Source organism: Rhea pennata, chromosome 3 (assembly GCF_028389875.1).
Source record: "Rhea pennata isolate bPtePen1 chromosome 3, bPtePen1.pri, whole genome shotgun sequence".
NCBI classification, from domain to species: Eukaryota; Metazoa; Chordata; class Aves; order Rheiformes; family Rheidae; genus Rhea; species Rhea pennata.
Genome location: NC_084665.1, coordinates 80,171,714 through 80,198,247, shown reverse-complemented (window position 1 = coordinate 80,198,247; position 26,534 = coordinate 80,171,714). Strand labels below are relative to the sequence as shown.

General features: G+C 40.0%; 1 protein-coding gene across 2 annotated transcripts; it reads right to left on the bottom strand.

The window, feature by feature from the left end:
- Positions 1–2,518: 2,518 nt before the first annotated feature.
- Positions 2,519–24,705, bottom strand: BEND3 (BEN domain containing 3). 2 transcript variants are annotated; one of them, XM_062572688.1, is made up of 4 exons: positions 24,459–24,705; positions 13,299–13,343; positions 12,562–12,785; positions 2,519–7,448 (listed from the first exon to the last, which is right to left on the bottom strand). In XM_062572688.1, the coding sequence occupies exons 2-4, from the start codon at positions 13,330–13,332 to the stop codon at positions 5,196–5,198; spliced, it is 2,511 nt and encodes an 836-aa protein (XP_062428672.1). In that variant the 5' UTR covers positions 13,333–13,343; positions 24,459–24,705; the 3' UTR covers positions 2,519–5,195. The 2 variants fall into 2 exon arrangements, with proteins under 2 accessions (XP_062428672.1, XP_062428673.1); XM_062572689.1 differs by having other exon boundaries at positions 12,562–12,782.
- Positions 24,706–26,534: the final 1,829 nt, after the last annotated feature.

Below are 26,534 nucleotides of genomic sequence, written 5' to 3'. Positions count from 1 at the left end.
GTAAAGGAGCATTTTGCCTTCCAGAGAAGTGAGTTCAGTCACCAAAGCACTAACATACAATACTACAAAGTGCCTCTGGGAACAATGAAAAAAACCAGTTATTTCGCCACAACAAAATTTGTGAAAGAAATGGGGAATGATTATTTGACATTTGTGTGTCGGGGCAAGATATTAATCAACTGGTTTTCCCCCAACTTTTGGTAATCATAGTTCATTTTCTTTTCATCTATTAATATCAGTTTTAGGGTGACTGGACAAAAAGGGATTTTGCCAACTTTTAAACTCAGAAGAGACATTAGGTTTTTAAAAATAAGTAACAAAAACCTAGTAAAAGAAGTTTGTCCTACTCACATTTGTCGTTGTGAAAGGGGAAGAATGGGAAAAGACGATCTAATATTTCCTTGCTCATGTAGCCCCTCCCTCCCTGTAAGACCCGATGTTGCCTCCAGAACTGCTGAAGCAAATGCTGAAGCTAATGAAAGCAAAATGCTCAGTGGGGACCGCAGCTGCATCTCAAGACAGATCAGGAAAGAGAATAAGCAAGAGGTCTGTCCTGTCACGAGCTTCTCTTTATATGACCACTAACTGGAAAAGCCAAGACCCAGAAAAATGACAAAAATGAGAAGGAACATGCTGTTAAAAAAAAAAAAAAAAAAAGCGTAGGGGCTAATCCCCTGCCAATCAGACGAGGTGGAAAAAAAATTCTGAATATAGTAGGACTTTGGTTTTGAGTTATTTGCTTCCAGCATTGGAACTGGTAAATTCAAGATAGCCACCTTGAGACAGCTTTCTGCAGCAGGAGAGAAGAGATGAATCCTCTACTCACTGACTTCTTGAAATAGGGTTTATATGAGCTGTGACAAAGATGATAGGTATTTCACTATTAAAATAAATTATTTTGTAAGAAATTAAGACTATCACTACTGGCGAGATGTTTATATGAATGGCTTTTATAATGGAGGGAGTAAAAATGAGGGTTCAAAAGCACTGTGAAAATTAGAAATTTATCTTCATATTTACTATGACAAGGAATTAGGTAGGAAAGAATGAAAACATAAAGATGAGGATTTCTATGATCCTCAGGGAGAATTAAGAAAGGGAAGAAAAATATGATTCCAGCTTTGCATTTAAAACAACTTGAAGCATATTTAAAACCTTTTTCTCAGAATCTTCAAGAGCAAAACCATAACTACATTGGCTCCCACTGAGTAGCAATAATAAAAGATCAGAAAGACAAGCAAGGAGGTAAAGAAATTGTATCAATGGCATTGATGGAGTTTCTTTGATTTAATCAGAGGAGAGGAATAAAGAGGAGAGGGAGAGGGAGAGGGAAAAGGAGAGAAGAGAAAAACCAAACCAAACTAAAACAGACTTGAACCTGTCCCATGTATTTTCCTACAGATTTTAAGTGCAATCACCTGAAATGTGCATGCTAAGTAAAAGCTCCTGTCAATTCATACTACATCCTAATTACAGGCAAGCTTAAGGTATACTGAATTTTTCCAGCTGTTTCACATTAATTTCATCAGTGAAACAAAACCAAACAAAAAATATTATCAGTAAAACCTGCATATTATATTCCATGCCACTTGTGACTGTAGAATTCATGGGAGCTGCTTTCAGTATAAAATTAGACCTGGCGTACCCTCGTGGAGTGCTGAGCACGCAACTCTCTGAATCTCGCTGCTGTAACGTAACATAAATGAAAAGAGACAAATGACAGATTCAAAAAAATATGTATCTAGGAATAAATTGTATGCATTTTGAAGATGAGGGAAAAGAAATAAAACAATATGACAACATTTCCGGGAACATAAAACACTTTGGTAGCTGTAATGCATTAGCATAACGAAGTGGTTGACTTCAAATACAGATTTTTCTCTTGTTTGAAAACTTGTTGCTGAATTCATGTCTGCTAAATACAGTTAGCAGACTTGCTGATCAATTGCAGTATCTTCTAACACACACTTCATCTCACTCTTGAAATGTCATTATACACCTTTCACAGAGCTTCCAGGTAAGCTTTTAATTTGTATAAAACGGGTAAGACAAAAATACAGAGCTATGATATATTACGCTGCTTTTTTTAAGAGGCTGTTAGAAACGAGTTATTCAGTGCTTATCAAAAGGTGATATAATTAAATTATAATGAGCAGATATAGACACTTGATATTCACCTTAACAGGGTTTATTGACCTAGTAAGTAGAAAGTAATGTTCATCTAATAGGAAGTCAGTGTGTGTATGGTTACATATGTTCCAGACATTTTCAGTTAGTATCTAGCAATCTTCCTATTTTAGCCCCACTTCCAAAACAGCATTTCAATAGCATATTCTTTTAAAAAGAATATTCTGAAAGACAGATTTTTTTTTCTAAATGGTTGCAGCAAACTAGGGTATTTTCATTTACGTATTCAGTCTGACTGGCTAAGGCTAACTCAGATCTCAGTAACAGACTTATAGGAAAAGGACTACTGCTTGTGTAACTCTACTCAAGCAATCACCAGACAACATTCCTCTTGTATGAAAATAATATACCTTTAATTTATTTACAAGACTGACAAACTGGACGAAGTGGCTGTACTTCGTATGCACTGCAAGAGCTGTCTTTATGAACTATGTTGCTATTCATATGTCTGTACTTTCTTTCTATCACTTATAAAACATACAATCAAAAAAAAAATCATGAAAGGACTGTGGAGAGCGAGATAAAAAGGAATGTACATAGTTATTAGAAGTTAAGAGAAAAAACAGTGAGGATCTTTCTATACTCAGTTTTGAAAATGTCATTTTAGAAGGTGAAAATCATTTTTCACTACTCAGTAATATGAAGGAACTGATTTTTTTGACCTGTCAGGAGAAGGTGATTCAAAATATTGCAAAATGTCAACATCTACAGTAAAAGGCAGTATGTCTCAAATTTGCATGCTAGCTAGTAACATCTGTCAATTGTACAGAAGTTTAATACATACTGAATTCTTTAGGGAGCTTTAACATCACTTAGCCATAAAACACATTTGACATTAAGATAAGTAAAAGTACATTATAGAGAAAACTTGCACTTCACATTTCTTACCTTCTGGTCAGCCATTCGCAACATCAAATTAAGAGGCTGTTATTGTTTTCTATCATTTTATATCTCCCACAAAAGTGCATGTAAAAAAGTTCACAGAGGTGCTAGGTAGCATACAATTACAAAAAAAGTCTGTGTTTCTGATACATTCAAGTTGCTGAATTTATGCACTAAAATGAAAGATAAAATGCAGATGTGGTATGATTTCTTTATCTTTGGTAACATGTTTTAATTTTATTATAGCCATATTTGCTCTGATATCCATTTTGTGCATGTTCTGCTATTACTTAAGCCATCAGGAAACATTTAAATTTAAATGGATTTAAACAGTGTCAGCGTATTATTTAGTACATTCATGACTTTCTTCATACATTCTTTGAGAATGTTGCTAGAATACGGGGAAAATGAGAAAATTTAGTATCTATTATGATTTACTCCTGGTTTAACATAATACACTTTTGCTAATTCTTGTCATTAGGAACAAATGTTTTGCTTTCGTTTTTTAAAAGGAGGGATCAATATGATTCTACGAACAATAAATTCTAAAAATCTGAAGTAAAAATACCAAGTATTTTGTACTTACTTACAAATGCTAAAATAGAAAATTACACTGGAGCTGAATTAAAATTTGATACTATGACCCATCTAAGTAAACAACAAAAAAAGGACCACAGAGAACATCAACAATTGCTCCAAGGCTTCCCAGAGACAGTGTTAAGCAATCACTGTCTTTACTGACCTAAAAGTGAAGGCCTGACTCTCTCTCTCACCATATACATCAGTAAAAAAAGAAGAGGAAAACTAGTTTTTAAGCAGCACCCTCCAGTGAATGAATCATACAGCAAAATCACACTGGGTTCCTGGTGGTCTTGGTTACACATAAACATATAAGTGATGCAATCTTGATCATGTGACCCAAAGCTATGCAATTATGCCTCCACATATCTATTAATTGCACTAAATATTTTGGATAAAGGAGGGAGTTCACATATCCCTACACCTGAAAAACCCAGACAGTGCTGCATTTATGCAAAGAATGAGTTACATTACAACAGCTTGTAAGTGGGGACCCTGCAACACTTCATTCCATCACAAAAACAATCTTTGCATGTACTTCTTGCATATTCAATTAAATATTAATAGTGGAAACCTTTGGAATCATGATTTTCACAGAGAGTAAGGTCTAATTTTTTTCTGAGTTCTTGTTTCAAGTCTTTTTTTTTCTTGTTGTCTCTGTTATTTTACAAATAGAGTGACCAACAGGCAATGGCACTACATTCCACAGCTATAGGCCTGGGTGTGCTCTGCTGGCTTTACTCAGACAGGCCAGCCTTAATCATACCAGCAGTGATGACGAACACAACAAGATAAAAATCATGGGGCCGGGATTAAGCTTGTAGTGTCAATGTAGAAAAACATTTACATTGTGTCTATTCTCAAGTCTCAATTCTTACAGTTCATTTCTTATTTATAGAAATAAAACATGGGTAACAGTTAAAAATGGAAATTATACCATTCTGACCCATTTTTGACACAGTATTATTATTTTCAGTATCTCAGTATTATCAAGAACAAAAATAATGTATAGCTGCAATTACTGTAGAAGTAAAGTCTGATATTCCAGTGATTTTCAATGAACATGGCACTTTCAAAAATTGTGAAACTTGTATTTAAATGAAGTTTAAACTTCAGACGCTCAATTAACTAACATGACTGTTTATAAGGGTATAATGAAAAACTGCCCCTGAAGAGCACAACGATTTATTTAAAAAAAATCTTTATTATTAGAAAGTGATAAAAAAGGAAGATGCAGAAATGGGGAGTGGAATAATACAGTTTTAATACATGTATTTGCACCAGTGAAATTCATGTTCTTAGTAAGTCATTAATAACTCTGTCACCGATGACTTACAATCTTTACCCATGTACAAATGTAGTAAGCCACTTCCCACTGCTGCAGTGCCCATGTATATGCAACACACACATTAAAAAGCAACAACCTTAGTGCCTAACTGTCCTAGATGCTGAGCGCCCTCAGCTTCTGACAAGCCCCTCAGTCTAAAACAAAGCGTAATCCTGACAAATAATTTAGTGGTCAAAGTCTTAGGAATTTCAAGATCCTGTCACTTTTTTGCTTTCTTTGCTTTTTTCAGTATATCACACTTTTTTCTGTTAGGACGCCGGCATCTTTCATCAATGCTCGGTATACATTCATAATGCCACACTTCTTCCATTTTCTCCACGGGATAAACTGCTTCCACGTAATGACGGATCAGTCTCAGTCTGATGGGATCGAGCTGTTTTTTGTTACAAGCACCTGAATGGTTATATTGCAGTCTGAGATTCTCTGGAGTAAAGAGTTCTGGAAAGAGTCTTACAAGAAGCCTGGCAGCAAAGTTTCCAACTGAAAGGCTCTGCTGTACTATCTCTCTTACTTCCTTATCCGACAGCAAATACAGAGAAGGCACGGGAAAGTCTGGATTAGGAACAACAAGTTCATCAAGTGGTATCTTGCAAAAATCCTTGCTGCTTCTTTCAGGTGGTAGTGGTGGTCCTTCAAACTCTTCTTTGAATCTTTCTGGGTTTATTGCATAGCTAAGAAATTCTCTCCGCTCGGGCCCTGGCACATGGACTTTACGTTGCTGTTGGTACGTGCGCCTTTGCTCAGTGTCTCTTCGCCGACACCTCTCATCAAGCTTCCCAACAAATTCCAATGTCCACACTCTGTCATTCTTTGCTCTTGGGTACAGTATCTGCACATAATGTCGAATTAATTTAATTCTAGTGGGATCTAGCTGTTTCTTGCCTAAAGATCCGCTACAGTTGTATTGCTTCCGCAAGTTTTCATGAGTAAACAGTTCAGGGAATAAGAGAACAAGCAATCGAGAGGCAAAGTTGCCTATGGAAAGACTGCTTTCATATATGTTTTTAATCTGTTCTTTGTTCAACAAGTAATCTGGGACAGGAACATCAAAATCTGGAGGGGGAAAGTCAAGTTTGTCGAAGTCTATGGGTACAAGCCAGATTTTTTTTGAGCGCCTACCAGGTTTCTCATATTCAAAACTGTCTTCCACTTTTATGATTGATACATCATCTGGTAAACTAGAGGAATCATAACAGTCATCTCTCATCTGATCACATTCACTTCCATCCATATACATATTTTCAAGCTCATCATTTAATCGCTGGACACACTGCTGCAACCAGGCTTCTTCTTCTTGCACATCTGGAAAGTAAATTTCAGTGTACCTACGGATTATCTGCAGGCGATGAGGGTCCAGCAGTTGCTTCCCAGAGTCTCCATAGCAGCTGTACCTTTCAGCTAATTTTCTGTGGTCAAAGAGTTCTGGAAACAATCTGTGTAACAAAAAAACAGAAAATTCCCCAGGAGAAGAAGCTTCATCTAGGAATTCGTTGAGATCCTGAGCATCCAGAACATAATCTGAGGCAATGACACTACTCCTGTCCAAGGACAGAGCTTCTTCTTGCTCTTTATCCTCAATAAAATGAGAGGATTCTACCTGCTCAGTCTCATAAAAGCTGGATGATTGCACATTCTGTTGACTGTTTTCCATTTCCCTTTGGGCCCAAAATCTATTGAAAAAATCATTGACTTGAGGCAAACACTCCACCTGCCACACAGCTGTATTCTTCACAGAAGGATAACAAACTTCCACATAGTTACGGATAAGCTGCAGATGAAGAGACTCAAGTTTCCTTTTGTTGAGAAAGCCGCATGCACTGCAGTTTCTGTTGAATTCATCGTCACTGAAGAGCTCTGGGAAGAGCTGCACTAGTAACCGGCAGGCTAAGTCTCCACCTGATGTGCTTTGATCCATGATTTGTTTGAGCTCTGCAGAAGTCAGCTGGTACTCAGGTGGAGGCTTGAACTCAGCGACAGACTCTGCCGGACTGACTTGCTTCTTAATTCGGCTAACCTCCAGAGACAACAGGTCAACTTTGCTGTGAAGCTGAGTCATATTGGAATTGAGGGTGTTAAGCGTGTAAAACATTTTCTGTATTAAAGAATATATATTTGGATCAGAATCTGTGCTGGCAGCTGTTACAGCAATGGTTGCAGCAGAATCCCTTTTGCGCTGATCATTCAAAGTCCGAAGATGCGAGGGACTGCTGGGACTGATTTTGTCAAACAAATCGTAAGAAGCAAATTGCTCTGTTCCTGGTGGGTTCTTCTTCTCTGTAATTTTGTGTGAGATGCCATAGAGAGGTTTTTTATAAGATGGAGTGGTTATGTCACTGAAGGGTTCTTCTTCACAGAGCCACGTTATATTAGGATTCTTGTTCTTGTTTGGCTGCTCTGTATTTACCTGAGTTGGTGAGCCAGTGTCTCTGTTCTTCATGTTTGAATAGGGGCCCTTTGAATGAATAAATATTGTATTAGTAAGTCTGCCTTAAAAATATTAGCTATAAATGTGTGCCTCTTAACTAGGTATCTTTACTCAAATACGCACTGCCAAATTTTCTCCAGAGGACTTAACTGTCTTATGTATATCAAATTAATAAATGCTTTACAAAAAAATACAGTAAAGTATTATTTAGGGTATTTTTATTTCTTTGTTTTTTGTTTTGGTTCATGGCTTTCCCATAGTGTAGAAATGCAATATAATCCTAAATACTTTTGCCCCACAGAGCTCTAAATATTCTCCCAAATTAAGTATCATTATCCTCCACCTTGCATGTGAGGATCTTGGGCTGCAGAGAACTTGGGTGGCAACAAGTCAGCAACAGAGCCAAGAATAGAATCTAGATTTTCTGACTTCTAGTCCTGTGACCTTGCCACTGCCTCCACCAACTGCATTTAATATTTCAACATTCTCCTTGGGTTAGCTTTTGAAAACACTACCAAGGCTATAGGACACCAAAATTATGCTCATTCTTTTCTTTCTGTTGTGAAAGGTTTATACAGTTATTTTTCTCTTTACAATGTTGTAAAACTCCTGAACACGTTTCTGAGAATGAATAACATTAAAATATTCAATTCAAACAATAAACACCTAAAAAATACAGTATCTTGATACTGTCTTTTTTAAAAGGAGAACCTAGGATTTCTTTATTTCTGAAAGGCAAGGAAGTGTAGATTCACTGGATTTCTCATTTTCTAAATGGTTTATACAAAAAACAGCACTAAGTTCTTAAGACACTCATGTTCTCAATCATCTTCTAACTCTTCTTCACTATTTGAAATCTGGAGCAAGCATTTTATCAACTTACAGTAAATATTTAGGTTTTTTTTTTGAAGACACATGGTACTGCAAATAATTCTTAGGAAGCTAAACAGATACAACAAAATGAAAAACCAAAATACCGAATTCAAACATGAGAAAACATTCACAGATTTTTGAGACCATACTGAAACATATTTCCTGGTTTCTTCCACATAACATTAATTAGATAAAATAATACAGAATTTGCATCCAAGCATTAAAATAAATGAAACACAGACTTAAGCTCTCAGCTAAGAGACCTTATTCCAGTGAAGACCTCAATATAACCTACAATGAGAAGCTTCCTGAAAGGCTCCTTTCAGAAGGTTCCTTTCTGAAAAACAAAACCGTAACACATGAAATTAAACCAGTCCCTACGTATAGTCACCACACTTGGCATCTGCTTACTCCAGTGACAAACTGAATCTAATTACTTTTTAATTTCTAAAGCAATATGGAACCAAAAGAGGCTGAAACAGAACAACTTGAGTGCTCCAAATTTAGGGACCAACACACTCAATTAAACTGAAACTCTATTTCTGAGCTCTGCTCTCATTCACATCAGTACAACCCCACATACAAAAATTTGTGTGTACACTCAAAGCTGTGTGGATGGACAGATGATAAATGAGAACATAACGTAACGACAATATATCTCAAAGAACATGCAGAATCCTTGCTAACTGTGGTGCTTAGGACTCTTAAGGCTGAGGTCCCGTTTAGGAGGCTGCCTCTCCAGACCTGCTCAGATTAAAGCACACTTGAGATGAGGACAGCAAGAAACCTGAATTCTGGAACATCACCGACTATAATAGAGTGGCTTCTACAACAGCAAGTAGTATGATATATCTTATCTAAATCAGCTGTTCATGACTTGTAGATTACCAAAAACAAGAGGCTGAATTGTAAACAGACCGTGATCCAAATTCCTCATACTTAGCTGTAGGCTCCCACACAGGAACTGTAGTTGCTATACAGACCACCTATATGCATCAGTGGAGAAAGAGAGGTACCTCAAGGCGAAAATTTAGCTTTCCTAAATAGTCACCATCTGACAGCAGAACAGGACTATTTCCACTGCCAATAAGGAACGCAATATAGGTATGATTTCAGTTCATTCCTTATTAAACAGCTTGCTATAGGTCACCAATGGTCTCTTAGTCCTCTTCGGGCTTTGTCATATTTTTTCCTATTTAATTATATAACAAAAAATGGCAATCTGAGTGTAACTTCTATTAATGCACAGCTCAGACATGGAACTAGGACAAAGCAATATTAGAATGTGTATTAAACAGTACAAATTTATCATCTTAAGGAACTTATCGCACTGAAAGTGAATATTCTGAAAGGTTTTGTTCGCAAGTTTGGATATGGCTCTCGGATAGAAAGTAAGTGCTTAAGCTAAGAATTACGACAAATCTCTGCTGTAAAGGCAGCACTTCTGCCTTTTTACTAATGCAGCTCACAATGTTTGCATCTGGTTGTGAGAGGGATCTGGGTATCTGCATTTCAGAAACACAGACATAGTCAATGTTGGACTAACAGATGATAACACATCTGGACCTATATTTAAGTATTTTCTATTTCAGATGCACTCTCCTTTTCTTTCCCTTTTGCTTCTGATTATCTTGCCTCCGTAGAGTTTCTAGCTGGGAACAGCACTATCCACAGCATATACAAAAGGCTTTTCATAAATCCTAAGATCAAACTGTATTTAAATTTTTTCATTAATTTTCAGTAACTTTCAAAGGGATTGTCTTCAAACAAAGATGTATTTCAAATAATACTACATCCACTTAACATAATCAGTCTTAAAGTATTATTAAAAAATTAGCAGAGATTCTTGTATAAGACTAAACATACATAAGATAGTGCTGCTTTGTATATTACATTTGCATAACAAGTTTTTGTATTAAGTATGTTTTTGAACATTTATGAAATGCAGTATTTGGTAAGCACTGACCAATATAATTCATTGTGAAATAATCTCTGACATTATCTCTCAGGATTCTAAGCCAAGTTTTAAAAAGTTGTTTAGTCATTGCTTTGCTGAGTATTAAAGTCCAGGTATTTTACAATTTTTTTTTAAATCTGTAAGAATGCAGAACGATATTCTGGCATACAAGTAAAGCAGGATAAAATATATGAGTAGGAAACAAAAAAATCAAACACACGACAATTCAGAAGTGACTTTTGCATAGAAATTTTCAAAACTTACCAGTTTCTAAATGGGAAATTCTTTTTAGAAATATAGAGAAAAATGGATTTTTGCTATTAAGTGACAGTCAGAATGACAAAGAATTGTGAAGTGTTTTCTGACTGAAACCACTTAATACTATAATCACCAGCCAAATAGTATAACCGTAAAATAAACAGTACAGCTGTGCTTATGGTAGCATACATGGATGTCTATGTGATATGCAGTAAAAATATACTACAACTACAGTATTTTGAAAAATAATTAGTATTTTGTCCTTTGTTTACAACAGAAATAGTTTGCAGTCATCAACTAAAACAAAATTAGCTATAAATGTGTGCCTCTTAACTAGGTATCTTTACTCAAATACGCACTGCCAAATTTTCTCCAGAGGACTTAACTGTCTTATGTATATCAAATTAATAAATGCTTTACAAAAAAATACAGTAAAGTATTATTTAGGGTATTTTTATTTCTTTGTTTTTTGTTTTGGTTCATGGCTTTCCCATAGTGTAGAAATGCAATTATAATCCTGGGAACAGAAAAACAGTTAACTTTTTTAAAGTTATGGAGGACTGTTTCTGGTTGGTTATTTAAACATGTTATTTAAAGATATTGATTCACTTGGGTCTGTTAAGAATGAATTTTTATCATTGTTATTGGTTCACCTTCTGATCTTATTTTAAGTCTAAGGTTACAATTCATTTCAAATTTATTTGAAAAGGTATTATAAGCAAACAATAAAATCCAAAGGAATCACAGTTTAAGTAAAACAATTATAAAAATAGAAAGGAAAAAAGAAACAAACATCCTTAAAAGGTTAAAGCCTAACTACCATGCAGTTGGGGATAAAAACCAGAGCCTCCAAAAGTCAGAGAGATAGAAGTCAAGAAAAACAAGTATGAAGAACTATGGCTAGAAAGGAGAAATGAAATGCACAAATACAGCACGGAATAACTGGCTGGGCAGCAGAACAGCAGAAAAGGATATGTGCATTAGAGTAGGTCATAAACTAAATATAACCCAGGGCTTGAAGTTATTCAAAAGAGGATGAATTTGAATCTAGGTTATTTTAATAAAGTGCTGAGCATGAAAAACAGGAGGTCATTATACTGTTTTACAGGGTGTTAGAAGAGATGGCACTCTTGAAGACTGGCCTCTACCCCTTCAGAAATTGCAAAGCCAAAATATAAGGTTTATACCACTATACAGGATGTTAGAAGAGATATGACTATCCAAGACTGGACATTACCCTTTCAGACATCCTAAAGAAAAAAACAGAAATACAAGATTTATAGTGACTCCTGAAGAAAAGCTGAAGAAATGGACTTTTAGTCTAGAGAAGGGAGGCCTGAGGGTAGACAGTATCACAGCAATCTTCCCATGTGTAGAAGACTTTTCAGGAAAAGATCATCATTGCATTCCCTACCGAAAGGAACAAAGACAAAGAGAAATCTTCTCAGTTTCAACAAAGATTAATGAAATCATCTCCAATTGCTAGAGAGAAAACACTAGAATAGGATAACTGAAAAGATTATGCAATCTCCTTCACTGGCTAGACGAATGTCTGGATTGTCACTGGGATGTTGCACCAGCTCAGAAGTTGTAATATCTTCCATTTTTGATCTGTTGAAATCTTTCGCATCCCTGCATTTTTATCTTTCAGTCAATACGTACATTTATACCTGTTTCACTGACATCAAAATCCATTTCATAGATGGCAATGTTACAGCCCTACTTCTACCACTGAATATCCAAGGTCTGTGTGGTATGAGAGGGACTGTAATCACAGTCCAAACCACTATGTTCTATGAAAAACAACAACAAAAAAACCCTTCCAGATGAGTCAATTAACCTATAAAGGTATTTCATAAATATGATAGCTCCCAAATCATTTAAAGAAATATCTAGACAAGTAATGCCTGCAATTTGGGTCAAGATTAGCCATACTTGACTCAAACCCAGTATTAATGCAAGCGTTAGTGACTTGTTTTTTACCTATAACAGCAATAAATTTAGCCCACAAGATATGAACCAAAAAATCAGAGCTGCATATAGAGAAGTCACCTCTAATGTAAAGCGTCTTTTCTTCACACTGGATAAGACATCTTGCTGGGTCCCTGAACCATCACAACCAAGTGAGGTCTGTTTCCGTTTGTTGGATTCCTGTAGGCAAGTAACTGCGCCATCCAGTGAGTGTTTCTCAGAAGATCTGGATGTTAGTGAGCAGTCTAGAGCTTCATCTTCATTTTCTGTTTCTACTTTCACAATATCTTTTGTAGGAATTTCTACTGGAAAAAGAGAAGATTTAGAATGATAAAGCACTCTCTCCAGAAAACCACGATACCCTTAAAACAATCTTTTGTGCTTTGTTTCTTTCTATGGAAATGTATTTTGAACATCATAATTATTTTTTATCACTTATATACACTTATATAAGTGTATGTTAAGGCCACCCCAAAGCCAAGTATTTATTATGCAAGAAGCCATACAGACATCTGATAAATGCCATTTTCTTCCCTGAAGAAGAGTTGAAAGTATAAACAAATAAAAGTCACAGTAGGGGGAAGGTTAGTCTAGAGAAGGGAGGCCTGAGGGTAGACAGTATCACAGCAAGGAGTGGGAGGAAGGAAATAGAGGAGAAAACACTGTGAACAAAAAATAGTAGGATGTTTTAGATAGCTTTTTAAAAATATTAATATAATTTTCCTTGTACCAGCTGCATTCTTCATCAGGTTACAAAAGCTTCCATTCGACATATATTTTTGCCTGATTACAAATGACACAAAACAATAACAGTTTACCTTCATCATCATCAGTAATTTCAGCTGAGTTCATCTTCTATCTCACTAAAGAACAAAACAAAAATAAAGTGGTATCAGCACCTTCTGAAATCAGGACATATATTTTTATTACTATTTTTAATCTGCAGTCACTGGCCATTAACAGCCCATGGGTAATTTCCAGTCTGAACTTTTGTACTGACCAGCTATTTTAATGTATTTCTTGGCCATCTATAGACCTGTTGAGCATGTAAACTATACTGCAAGTAATGTAAGATAGCCAGGAACTTGTTTCAAACTGTATGTCTTTTTCTGAGGAGAAAAATAAAACTCATTTTAACCTTCTCCCTAATAATAGACTACATTGGTAATATATAGACAAAATTTATCTGCGTTAAACTCTCCACCCTATACTAAGTGCCTCCTTCTTATTACAGTCAAATGCTTTTATATTGTCATTGTGGGTCATAACCTAAAGTCATCACCGAAAGAAAACTCACTGTAATGTGCAATATATATGCTGGAATAAACTTGCAGTTAAAAATCTTGTCTTTTGATATGGATTACATTAATTCAATACAGAGGAATCTGTAGATTTGCATTAATACCCATTTTTTTTCTTATTGGTAGCCAATAGCCTCTAAACAATGTAAAAATGTTTTTTTTAAGGAAAAAACCAAATAGTTCTTTTATTATAGCATGATTTTAGCCTTACCTCTCATATAAAAGACTAAACTGTATTTCCGTTTCCTTGAAAACTGATTTTGTAAACTACTTGGGATAAACATCTGTAGACACGTCCATAAAAAGGGGATTTTTTATCTTTTGGGGATCTACAAAGTAAGCATCCTAAATAGATCTCACTGGCCATCATGACTACACAGCTGCAAACTGACACTCAAAATTGCTAAACTGTCACACATTGATTATATTCATCTATACCTAGCATTATGTTTCCTTGGTTCCAGAATATTTTACATATTCCACAGTTATATTCCTTTTTCAAATAGCTTTCGTTCAATTATTCATGCCTATCCTTTAGCCAAGGTCTGAGATTTGTCAATGTTACTAAAAAGGGCAGGCCTGTTTCTGTCTGAAGCTAGAGAATAAAGCAATTAATCTACCTGGTTCTGTCTGGAGCTAGAGAATAAAGCAACTAATCTACCAAGACTGTACTTACAGCGCCTGCGTGGGAATGCTAATGAAATAAAAGAGAGAGAGAGAATCTGTACTGAAAAAAGTAAAAAGTTTAGTCTTAATCTTACTTTCTAGCAGGCGTGTAGAAAAGTATTTTAAATAATTTCAAAATATTGTTAAAAAACTCTGCAAACACTTGAATACTGAGTAGCTGTGAATTTTTCTTTCACATTCGGGGTAAGATTTTATACTACAGCACTATGATGGGTAGCACACACATCCAAACAAAACACAGATACAGTTATAAAATCTGCTCATATTGGACCATTTGAGGAGCCAAAATATCCTCTGACATGCTCATCTTCAATATTGTCCCGATATATAGTGCTATAAACAGCATACTTAAGAGGACAACATGAGACTGGTATTTTGCCACCAGAAAAATATCCTTCAGCCGGATGTAGAGCTGCTATGAACCCCTTAGATATCTACCCCTTTTATCCAACATAATTTCTTCTTTCAGGATTTGCATTTATGAATTGATCCACATACAAATTATGGCAGCTTAACAATTCTAGAACTGCTTCACTTACATTTGTGCAAACTCTGTAAAGACATACCAGTGTGAAACATAAATGGCCCTCACCAACCTGTAAAGCACCTGCTAAGTACTGGTGAAGGTCAATACCCAGTCTTATTAACTCAGTATTATTTATGAATTTAGGTTAAGCACTACAGTTCTTCATGAAAAATCCCAAAAAGATAGCTTACTTACTACTACATCATCAGAAAGCTATGCTAAACTTCAAGAAAAGTATGTGACACTGAATGTGTGTATTTTGCCCTGATATTCCATATACACTGATAGGCAATTTTTGGATCTTAGACTTTACTACACTGTATTAGGCTTAGCTCTAAAAGATGTTGCACAGCACCAAAATGTGGAAGAGCATGAGACACAGTATCCTTTTGTGCTTGAGGAGCAAGTAAGCCAATCAGCCAATACCACTATGGAGCGGTAGCTTCTTGGTTTCCACTACAAAGTGGAAACCAAAAGTTTCAGGTTTTCAAGCCAACTCCTAGATTGCAATATTGGAACAAACCACTAAAAGCTGGTAAACTAATCACAGAGTCAGAAGGGAAGAAAATAAGGGGGAGCAGGGGATAACACAAAATGTCTAGGTGGGGATATACAACAGAATTAGTTTTTGTTTTCCTTCTCACTACTTTGTGCTACTACTGCTACTCAAATTGGAAGACTGCTTTAGGAGAATTCCAACTGGAATTCCTAAGGGAAGACAAGCAAGCTGGAAGAAAAAGATAAACGAAGATCTGAATAATCACGCCTTAACAAAAACTAGAGAAGAGTGAAAACTAAACCTCAGCACATGTCTTGGTTAATAGCTAACTTTCTAAAAGATGCAACATCAGGAAAACCAAAGCTATCCCAAACTCTGGTCAAATAAGACGTAATTAAAACATCTTGTTTTACAACTTTGAGACAAAGAGTTATTATTTTGAAATCATGTTCTTGATTTGAAAACTGCCAGAATATAATTAAAAGCAAACAGTTCAATAAGCATCAAAATTAGTGAAGCTTTGAAACATGGAATTTTGTATTTGGGGTCAAATAAAGCACAAGCTCCAGCCTTTTCCCCTTTGGGTGCCTACTGGCATACTCCTTAGTTGGTTGCCTATATGCTTTGTGAGAGCTGTAAAAACATAAGTATTATGAGAAAATTAAGCACATATAACAACTTCTGATGAGAGACAGGAGAGTCCACTGCCCCTCTTATTTCCTGCTACATAGTCCCATCAGCTCCCTACGGAAAGCATGGGTGCCCACCTTAATCTTCATGGAGCCGTTTCAGCTTGCTAAACTGGCAGTAATTAATTCACTACTTTGTTCCTGAGTCAGTTTTCTTCGAGTTCAGAGAGATAAAAAATAAGGCAATTAAGTGTCCAACTCAGGAACATATACTAGGTTGGGGATGTAAAGGAGGAATTAAAATCATTTTGTTACTAACACACTACCTGCTTGGTTCAACCATTGCATGAAACTTCACCTATGATCTCCTTTACAACACCATCGCACTACAAATTTGGGTTACAACTAGCTCATAAGTGAGTAGGAGGAGGACTCAGGGATACCAACGGTCATTGTACCATCACTTCCATAGGAATTTAGGAGTCTATGAGAAAAGATGAAGTGTGTGTCTGCGTGTATGTGAGTGTATGCATATATGCCTGCCTCTGTTAGGTTAACATTAGTATTTGTTGGTTATTTCAACTTTGCTAAAGACAAAAACATTTCAGAAAATCTAAAATTCTGTTTTGGGGTGAATCATTATTCGTGCAAAATATCCAGTCCCTCAACAACAGAGGTAGCAGTATCAAAACCTCTTGTGAGGTAGCATTCTGGCCCAGAGAGTGAAAATAAATTAAGTCAGAGAAAAAAGATCTAGAAAAGCCTGTGAGGAAAGAGTACAAAAAGCAATCAAGTAAGAAATTCAGCCAGTAAAGTGAACAACTGGTAGTTGTTTCTCATCATTTTGAGTGTACAAACATATTTCATTGTTACCCTACATGTCTTTTTCTAATATAGGGGACAGAAATATTTATCCCTCTCAGTCAGGCATTGACTAAATGATACTTCCATGATAGCAGTTAGCTCTTGGCAGGGGAGAATGTTTCACACTGAAGCTAGGAACCTGGATCTGCCGCGCTGACTGCCAGTGTAGGGACTCAGGAGTAACCAGCCTTGGCTACTTCACCTGGCTGGGATACAGTGGATGCTGCAGCACACAGTTCTTGCTTATGAAAACAGGTCTTGGGAGGAGGACTTCCAAACATACCAAATACCTACAACAGCTACGTTAAGAACTAGATCGGGAGCCTAATGAAGTCCATTGGAGCTGCAGCCTAAACACCAGTAAGTCTAAATTTTAGCTGAAATTTCCTGTATTTCCAACTCAATTGACTAAAAAAAACTTCATGTTTTACAAATTATCAACATAAAAAATGGTACTTTCCTTGAACTCCAAGTTTTAGAGCTTTGCCTGCAAATACTTTGTGAAGCAAGCTCTTTTAGAAGCATTTTCTCCAGGCTAAATTCTTTGGTTTCTATCTTGTGCACAAAGCTCTGCTTCAGAGAATATGTGAACAGTTTAGAAACATCTACCAAAATAGGCCTATGACAGGTAATCTAAAACATTCTCACCCATGCTTCAGCTTAAGTATAGAGAGTATATAGAGTATTCAGAAGGAATAACCCTGATTACGAATCCTACACTTTGAATGCTGAAAACAAAGTAAATGTCTAACACACTTCTTCAAGAGTCTGTGACTTTGATTAAAGGCAATCTGTTTCTAGTATAGCTGTTAGCTAAACCTGTCTAACGTAGGACAAATAGGAAGATGTGTAGCACTTGGACAAATCCAACAATCAAAGAAGAGGTAAAGCAGCCTCTGTACTTTGAGCACTGTCTTCCTGAAAACAATTTGTAGTTAATAACTTCTATGTAATCAACGTCGTAAATATCTAAACTGCCTTGATAGCTAGCAGTGCTGAGACTGATATTGTACAGATCCATGCGCTGAGCAATTGCTAAGAGTCATGAAAAAGGGCCAGTGTGATGCTAGCACTCACCTGTATGGACACAAATACTCCTTTTGGTTCAGTCCTCTAGCCTCAACCGTACAGCCTTAGATTTTTGAAAGAGTTGAAAAATATTAACAGAAAGAGAACAGATTTTCTTAAGATGATTAAAGTTTTGTTCTTGTAAGAGAAGTGAATGAAATTACCTAGATCTGCAATCAGAGGCATGTAAACGATGGTATGCCTCTTTTCAAACTAATGTATAATGAGCTTATTTGCAGACAGCTCATCAGATGTACGACATCGTGTCATTCCATTTTAAGCTAAGCTATTTTTAAGTTAAATAAGCACTGAAGTCTAACTCAAGAAACAGACCTGAGCACATTTGTTCTGAGATCTTATGATTTGCAGCAAGAGCCAGAAATGCCACTCAGCTACCACCTGAACTTGTAGGTGGTTATAGCGTCTAGATACTGAGTTTCTGGTGCACTCTATACACAAAACCACCTAAGCCTTGCTAGGATGCTTGCACTAGGAACTCCCTGCATCTGGCCTGCTCTCCAGGACTGAGTGTTCTCAGTACATGCTCAGTACTTCAGGACTCATACAGAAAACAGTACTAAGCAAGGGTAGGATATTTCGCTTACCAATGGTACAATGTTTAACTATTTGGAAGCTAGAAAACCTGTTTTACTCCCCTGCTCTTGACTCTGTAGCAGAGGCAAAATCCCAAAATCCTAGAAGAGTGACCTAATAATCACTAGATTATAAGCATTATGGAAGGAGTCACCTGGGCGAGCGGGTAAGGGGAGCGGTGCGCTGGGGCAGCGAATGAAGAAGGGCTTCAAGTGCTCCAGCACACCCTGGCTTTCCCTATCGGATGAATCTCCCTCCCACAGATCCTGCCTTCCCTTCTCCTCATCAGATCGGACAGGGGAAAGAGAAGGTTCAATGAAGTGAAAGAACATTCCCCACTTTCATTCACATCACTTTGATTCATGCCTTTATTCACAAAACTTACCAGGATATGATACTTAATATATCATATCCTTTATAATATTTTGGTATTAGTATCAAATATTAAAATGGTATTACCATTGCTAACAGAGAAGTTGGTCACACACTCAAACCTGCAGGTTCTACATTGAGGAAGAATACCTTAGAAAAGAGATACCTTAATAAAAGAGAAGTTGTGGAATGCTTATGGTCTTCTGGGCATTTACTGATAATATGGTGCTACTTTTGGATGTAAAGCAAAATCCATTTATCAAAAGTGTGCCTGAAATATGCACAGAAGCCTTAAATATTTAAAACAATAAGGTGCAAAGATATTACGAATAAGGGAGCAAATTACAAAGTATATTCTAAACGTGTTTCAGTCTCATACCATCAACTAAGTTATAATAACAGACAAGTAGCTATTCAAAAATGTATTTAGTTAATTGATATCTATAAAGGAATTAAATCATAAGTCTAACTTAAATTATCCCATGATGTGCATCTCCTCATATTTATTACCTAACAATTGCTCATTTACTGACCTTAGAGCTGCTTAAAGCAAGATGTTTTTCTACCTATCTTATGCCTGTGACCGTTGCAAAAAACAATATAAAGAAGAAAGGTCTTGTTGATGATAAATAGTAACAATCTTGTGATCAAGGCAATTGTCTGCCCCCACAATCATTATTTAAGAAAGCCCTAATGATCATTTTCAAGGTATGACTATTTATGTATATATCTACTTATATGAGACATATATAAGTATTTATATACTTTTGAAAGTACAAAAGTGTATACATGCTGCATGCAGAATACAATTCCATTTTCACAACAGAAGTGTATTATAATTACACATTAAAATTAATCAGTATCTTAACTACTATACTGTAATATAATAAAAATCACTGCTACCAGTTTTATAGAAGGATTTGTTATTCAGTAATTTAAATGCTTGCACAAGATGATATTGTTCAATTCATTAATGCATGGTTAAGTGTGTAGCTGCTGTTTCTTGAATGCAGATCATCTCCTAAAAACTTTAATATTAATTGTAGGCTGGAAAGAATGTCTAATTCTTCATTATCAGCTATAAGAACCTGCTATTAAAAATACCTGTTTTTAGACATTATGCATTATGTTTATTCCTTTTATAGCCTCATGGTGGTACATTGCTTTATATATAAAATTCAGAAGCCTCTGTGAAAAGTATTCTGCTTTTTTTGTGTATCTGATGAACTGTTCTCTACAATTTGGTCAAAAGATATGTGTGTTTGCTAGTAACATTAAATATTCCTTAGAGTACGGGGGGGGGGGGGGGGGGAAATCAGTCTCCTCACTTTTAGCATGCAGTGGAAGACAGTGATTTCTTTGAAGTATAGGTAAACTAGTAAAGTTAAGTAAATAATGAGACATCAAAAAAGCTGATGTGCTAAAGAGGTAATATTGGCTAAATTTCACAAGCTCTGTATATCAAACTGCTGTTATTTCACTTCATACTAAAAATAACATGAAAAAGTTGCTCATTCTCTTACACATGCCTTCTGTAACACAATTTTATCAGAACAAAATGACAATATTATTATGCTGGATAATTAAAGTATAGTCTGCCCTCATTCAACCATAATTATTGTTTGTTTATTAATCTTTAGCAGAGGACAATGACTAATTAATCTAGCAGACAGGATACTCACCAGACAGTAAAGTGTCTGGGGTTCTGCTCCCTGTCTATGGGTCTCTCTTGCCTTATTTCACGTGAAACATGCCCTGGGTCAAACACAAAGTGCCTGATCCTCCCCCCTCCCCAGCCTTAGCTGGCTCCCTCTGGTCTTCTGAAACCCCATTTCTTTGTGTCACAACAGCACGGCTCCGAGAGGAGCACCTGTGCCTCCGTGCCTCTGGCCCTGCACCCAGCTGGGAGCAGTCCTAGCAGCAGCGCGTAGGGGCACCTCCAGCCACCTCTAGCCAGTGAGAAACTTTGTCCCTTGCGGTATTTTAGAAAAACAATTTTTAGAAAAGGGCATTGGAAATAACGAGCGCAAATGCCCATTCTCAAGAGGATCCCACCAGCCCTTTCAGGCCCAGGAGAAAGGACGCTAGGCACACTCCTGTTTTCAGCCTGTCCAGGAGCTGCCTTCTGCTCGAGGGGCATGCTGCTTTCCAGGGTTTCTGGCTCTTCTGCTGGACAGTAGAAGGGAACTTAGAGAAACAAGAAGTCTGAGTTCTCCTTTGGGAGCCAACTAATTTAAATCTTTTCCCTTCTTAGCTTCAGTACTGGATTCAGTTACTTCAGAATTACTCTTATCCTTAGGATATATACTAAATTCCCCCACCTTGTAAAAATCACTGCAAGTCAATTCAGTTCAACAGAACTACTACATATATACTACTCCAAAATGAAGCCTTAAAATGTGTTTATTAGTGTCAGTGTTTGCCTTCTGCTCAGTTCAGTGGGACAATGACTTGACTAATTACTGTAGAAGACCTCCTTAAAAACATTCTTATTTTCTATTTAAATATCCTTCTGTTGTTGAAAACTTCATCACCATACTCACTGGCATGATCTTCAGAATCAGCAAATAACTAGAAAGGGTCACTGTCAGTGTATTGCACTTTTGCCTGAGACATCTTCACTGACCAATGCTACAAAGTAATATCTAAACCTATTATAACACATACAAATTAAAAAAAAATTATTATTTGTTTTGTACACCTTACCACTTTCTATATATTTAGTCATCTTTCCTCACAAAATTGTGATTTTTTTTTCTATAGAAACATTTTTAAAAGGGTTGTGTAGTTACTTGAACATCACAGGTTGAGGTAGCAGGTTAAGGAAATTAAGTCTAGTACCTGAAACCACCTTAATTAAAAAAGAAGAGAAAATAGTATTTGATTTCAAATTGACTACACATCTTAAGAAACTCCAAAATAAGAATGTTGCTTCAGTTCCCTGAACAAAGAGCAAAATGCAGGGAGACAGCATAAAGAATAGTAAAAGCTTATCTTCTGTTCTATCAATCAATTTTAATATAGCAGAGTGCTGCTAGTGACCCGACAATGCAGTTTTGAATAAAATTTATTCTTGATATTCAGTATTGATAATCAAAATACTAAATAATTTAAAAAACAATATTCCACTACAATCAAATACCAACTATAAACACATGTATAACACAAGTTTTTGAACTATGAAAAAATATTTTAAAAAAAACAGCAGATGTTGTTGGAAGCATTACCCCTATGGACAGAAAAATCCCTATACTTAACATAGTTTGAAAACCTCCTTTGCTGCTTTGTGGAGGAGGACAGGAAGCCTCAAGACTGAAGCTTGCCTCTTAACAATGGCATTTTGCCAGCAGGACTCACAGGGCATGTTCTCAATTTGAGTTTATTTAATTTTATTTTTAGTTACATCTGCAGATGCAGTTAAAAAAAAATCATGCTTCTCAGTTTCCCACAAGTTACTTATAGCTGAAATTTTCCCTACCTGCCCCCCATACTTTCTCAAACACCAATGTCATTTTGCAGTGATCAGTGTAATACTATTTATTTTCAGCAATGTATTAACTGCTATATGTAATGTAATGTATTAAGTATAATTTGTTCAATTGTTTTTCCCTGGTCTATTAGGAACAGTTTTTCTCAATGCTTCTTTCTCTCCCCTCTCATTCTTCAACTTTATTTTAAAATTCTGCTCCATCTGAACTTCCTACAGACAATTTAAAATCTCCTTCAAACTACATTAAACTTTATTTTTTATTCACTGGACACCTGAGTTAAGAAAATACTTAGCAAAGATAGAAAGTACAACTAGTCAAAAGCTGAGTTTGACTTAGCGAGATAGAAAAAATATCTATCGACATACACTGCTGTTTGTTTTACCAGATGTAATCATTCAAGTAAATTGAGAATCCAACGGCCAGGCATTAGGCAGAAGTAGGGAAAAGACTTTTCATTCCCCATCTGAATGCCCAAGGGTCAGGCATACACTGTTCTTATAGTATATGCGCCCCAGAAATGGGGTTTCAGGTGCCAGCGACAAGCTCTATCTGCGCTCCAAACCAAAGGCTCTGGGACTGCGTCAACGCTATGTGGAAGCAGTCACATGGCTCTTGGACTGCAGCCGGCTCACATTCTGCTGGTTCAGAGTTTGTTCCCTTCTATTTACAAAAGACTGTGTAGACATACCACAGGAGAGAGCAGGATAAAGCACAGGGTGATCGGGATGGAGGCAGATCGTCCCCCTACACGGGCCTTCTCTGGTCTTGTCAACTCTTTACAGATCAAGAACTGACATGAATTATCACGGAATCATCAGCTTGATGTTACTAAGACAGTTTTATCAACTAAGGGTCTGACCGAAGCCTTCACTTCACTTCTCACAAGGCACGTGGTTACACGCTGCTCCAAAGGTTCCCATGAAGCTGATCTAGCTTCTGAACAGAGGTATCGGGGGAATACGCGTGTAAGGTTCCTCTGGGACGGACCACGCAGCTGCGCTAGGAACTTGTACCGAACATCAGCAACTACCGGGCGCTGCGGCGGTGAGGATGCGCGCGGGCGGAGGGAGACCACCCCCGCACGGCTACTCGCGATTCGGGACTCCGCAGCCCAAAGCCCAGCCTCCGGCTCAGAGCTGCCCGCTTCGGCAGGAACCCCGAGCGGGACGAAGGGAGGTTCCCACTCCACGCTGGGGAACTCCTCGCGGGCGCTGCAGCCTCACCCCCAGCCCCCACGCGCACACAGCGCGGGGGGCGCGGGGCCGCGGGCGGGAAGCGCGGCGGGCCGCGGGCTCCGGCGCCTGCCACGTGGGAGCCGCCCGCGGCGCGGCGCAGCGCAGCGCGGCGCGGCGCCGAGGCCCCGCCCCGAGGCGGGCGCTGCGGTAACGCCGGCCCCGCGCGCCCCGCACGCGGCGGCCCGGGCCGCTTCCGCGGTCAGACCCACGAGCCCGACGCGGCGGCGGTGGCGGCCGCTGCTTCCGGTCCGAACCCTGCCCGGGCGGATCTATGTGGCCGGTGCGCGCGGGGGAGGGGGGGTAAGGTGAGGCTGGAGGTGAGGGCGGCGTGACCGTTCCACTCCCCCCCCTTCCCTCCTCCTCCCCCCCCTCCCCCCCCGCCGCCGCGGAGATGGAGGCACCCGGGCCGAGCGCGCGCGCGCCCTCGCGCGCCCCGAGCCACAGCGCTATAGCAACGTTCCAAGCAACGAACAAAGAGCCCCCCCACGCCCCCCCCACGCGGCCGCCCGCCCCGCGCCCCACGGGGGGGAGGGGGAGGGGCGGCGGCGCCGGGGCCCGCGCCGCGGCCGGGGGAGGGGCCGGCCCGGGCCTGCCGCTCCCGCTGCACCCCCCCCCGCTCCTGCCCCGGTCGCCGGGGCGGCGCTGCCCGGCGCGGGCTGCGCGGAGCGGCGCCCCTCCCGCCACCGCGGCGGGGAGCGGCGGCGGGACTTACCTAGGCTCCCCGCGGGGCCACGGGAGCCCCGGGACGGCGGGGGCGGCTGGAGCGGCCGCCGCTGGTGCCCGCGCTTCCCCCCCGCTCTTTGTGTGCGAGGGTCCGCGCGCTGCGCTCTCGCGTGACGTGACGGGACCGTGTGTCATTTCCGCACAAGGACACTGAGCCCCAAGCCGCCGCGGCCAGCGCCACCCGCCGCCCCGGGGCAGGGGCAGAGGCGGGAGGGGAGGGGGGAGGAGCAGGCCGCTCTCCCCCCTCCTCTTCCCCCCTCCTCCCCACCCCCCCGCCCTCCCCGCCGCTGCCACAGGGAACGCGGCTCCCACTGGAGACCCCGCGCGCGCCCGCCCCCGCCGCGCTCGCGAGCGCGCGCGCGCCCGCCCGCTGCCCACTCGGCGGCGCGGGGAAAGCCCAACGGCCGGGCGCGAGCGTGCCGCGCCACCCCCCCACCCCCCGCGGCCCCGCGCGCCATGGCCGGCGGGCACGGCCCCGCGCCGCCGCCGCACGTGGGCCTCGGCAGCGCCGCGCTCTGCCCCGGCAGCCGCCGCGTGGAAGCGCGTCCCGGGCCTGGCGGAGCCGCCCCGCGACCCCTGGTGCTGCCGTGCCCAGAGCGGCCCGCGCTTCTCCCGCGGGCGGCCCGCGCGCAGGCACGCGGGGCGGCGGCGGGAGCAGCTGCGCGCTTGCGCTGCCCGCGCGGGGGGCCGAGCGGCGGCCGGGCCGGTGGGAGATGGAGGACGCGGCCGGCGGGGCCGGGCGGCCGGCCGGCCCCCACCGTGTGGCCATGGCCGGCGACGGGAAGCGGCGAGCACGTGGCCGCGCGGACCCGCCGCCGCCGGCGCGCGTGAGGCCAACGGCCGTTCCTGCCGCGCGCCAACGGCTCCCCCCCCCCCCACGCAAACACACACGCCGCGGAGAGCCGAGGGAAGCGGCTGCCCGCCGCCCCACGCGGGTCCCGCTGTGGGCCCCGTGGGCGCGCCCGGGCCGAAGGGCTGCGCCGGCAGCTCCCAGACTCCCGGCCCTCGGTATCCGCGGCCTTTCGGAGCCGCCGTGGGCGGCCCGGTGCAGGGAGCTAGCCGAAAAGCCTCGGAATAAATCCAGGCGTCGTTATGCCTGCGAGTAATCCCTCATGTCATTACCGGGATTGCGCGCGATGCAAGTGTGAGGACTCGCTCATTAGTCGACACTTAGACGACACTTAGACGACACTTGTCCGCGGTGCGCGCACATTCGCTGACTTGACCCCTAAGGTGATTTTTCTGATGCACTGGCGCTTCTGGAAGCTCAGTGGCAGGCTCAAGGCAGGGCTAGAAGTGCTGCTCCATACGGACGCTCCCTTCCTTTACGCGACGTTAAAAGCATATTTTCATATTTCTTATTGCCAGGTAAGAAAAGCTGGCATTTGCTGCCATTTTAGACTGCAGCCTATACTTGTGAAAGCAAGAATTCAGTAAGTCCTGTTTAATTCACGTCCAAGCTTGAGGATTTTGTGTTCTTTCCTTCATTGCTTTAACTAGGGAACTTCTTGCCTCACATTTGTGGGGCTGATGGCTGCACTGATTTATAAAACAGACATCATAATCTTTTTCAATTAAGTATCCTTGTAGATTTTATCTTTTTTTTCTGAGTTTGACAGGAACTCAAGACATTACATTAGTTTGGCAGTTCGTTCTTGTCATTACTACTAAGAGGTTGTAGAAAAACATTTCCCAAAGATTAAAAAATTGTAGGAGAGAGAAGTCCAATATTGTAAGCTTTGGCCTGTTACAGCAATTGTATTCTTTATATTTAATGACTCTGAAATTAGTAACATACCAAACTTGACAACTTTTTGCGAAATGTTTCATTTGTAGAATGAACTCAGCTGGTGCTGCCGTTCCGATTAAATAGATCCCTCTTGCCTTTTAATAAAAACACATGCACAGCAAATTCTCTTTCTAATTGCACTGTAATTAAGTTTCACTTTTTTCCAGAGTGAAAGGAATAAGTCCAAAGGTGTTATGTTATTAAAAATAAATAGATGAGGATGGGACCTGCCATGAAATAACACTGTGAAAAAAAATCAAATGCACCATAAATAAT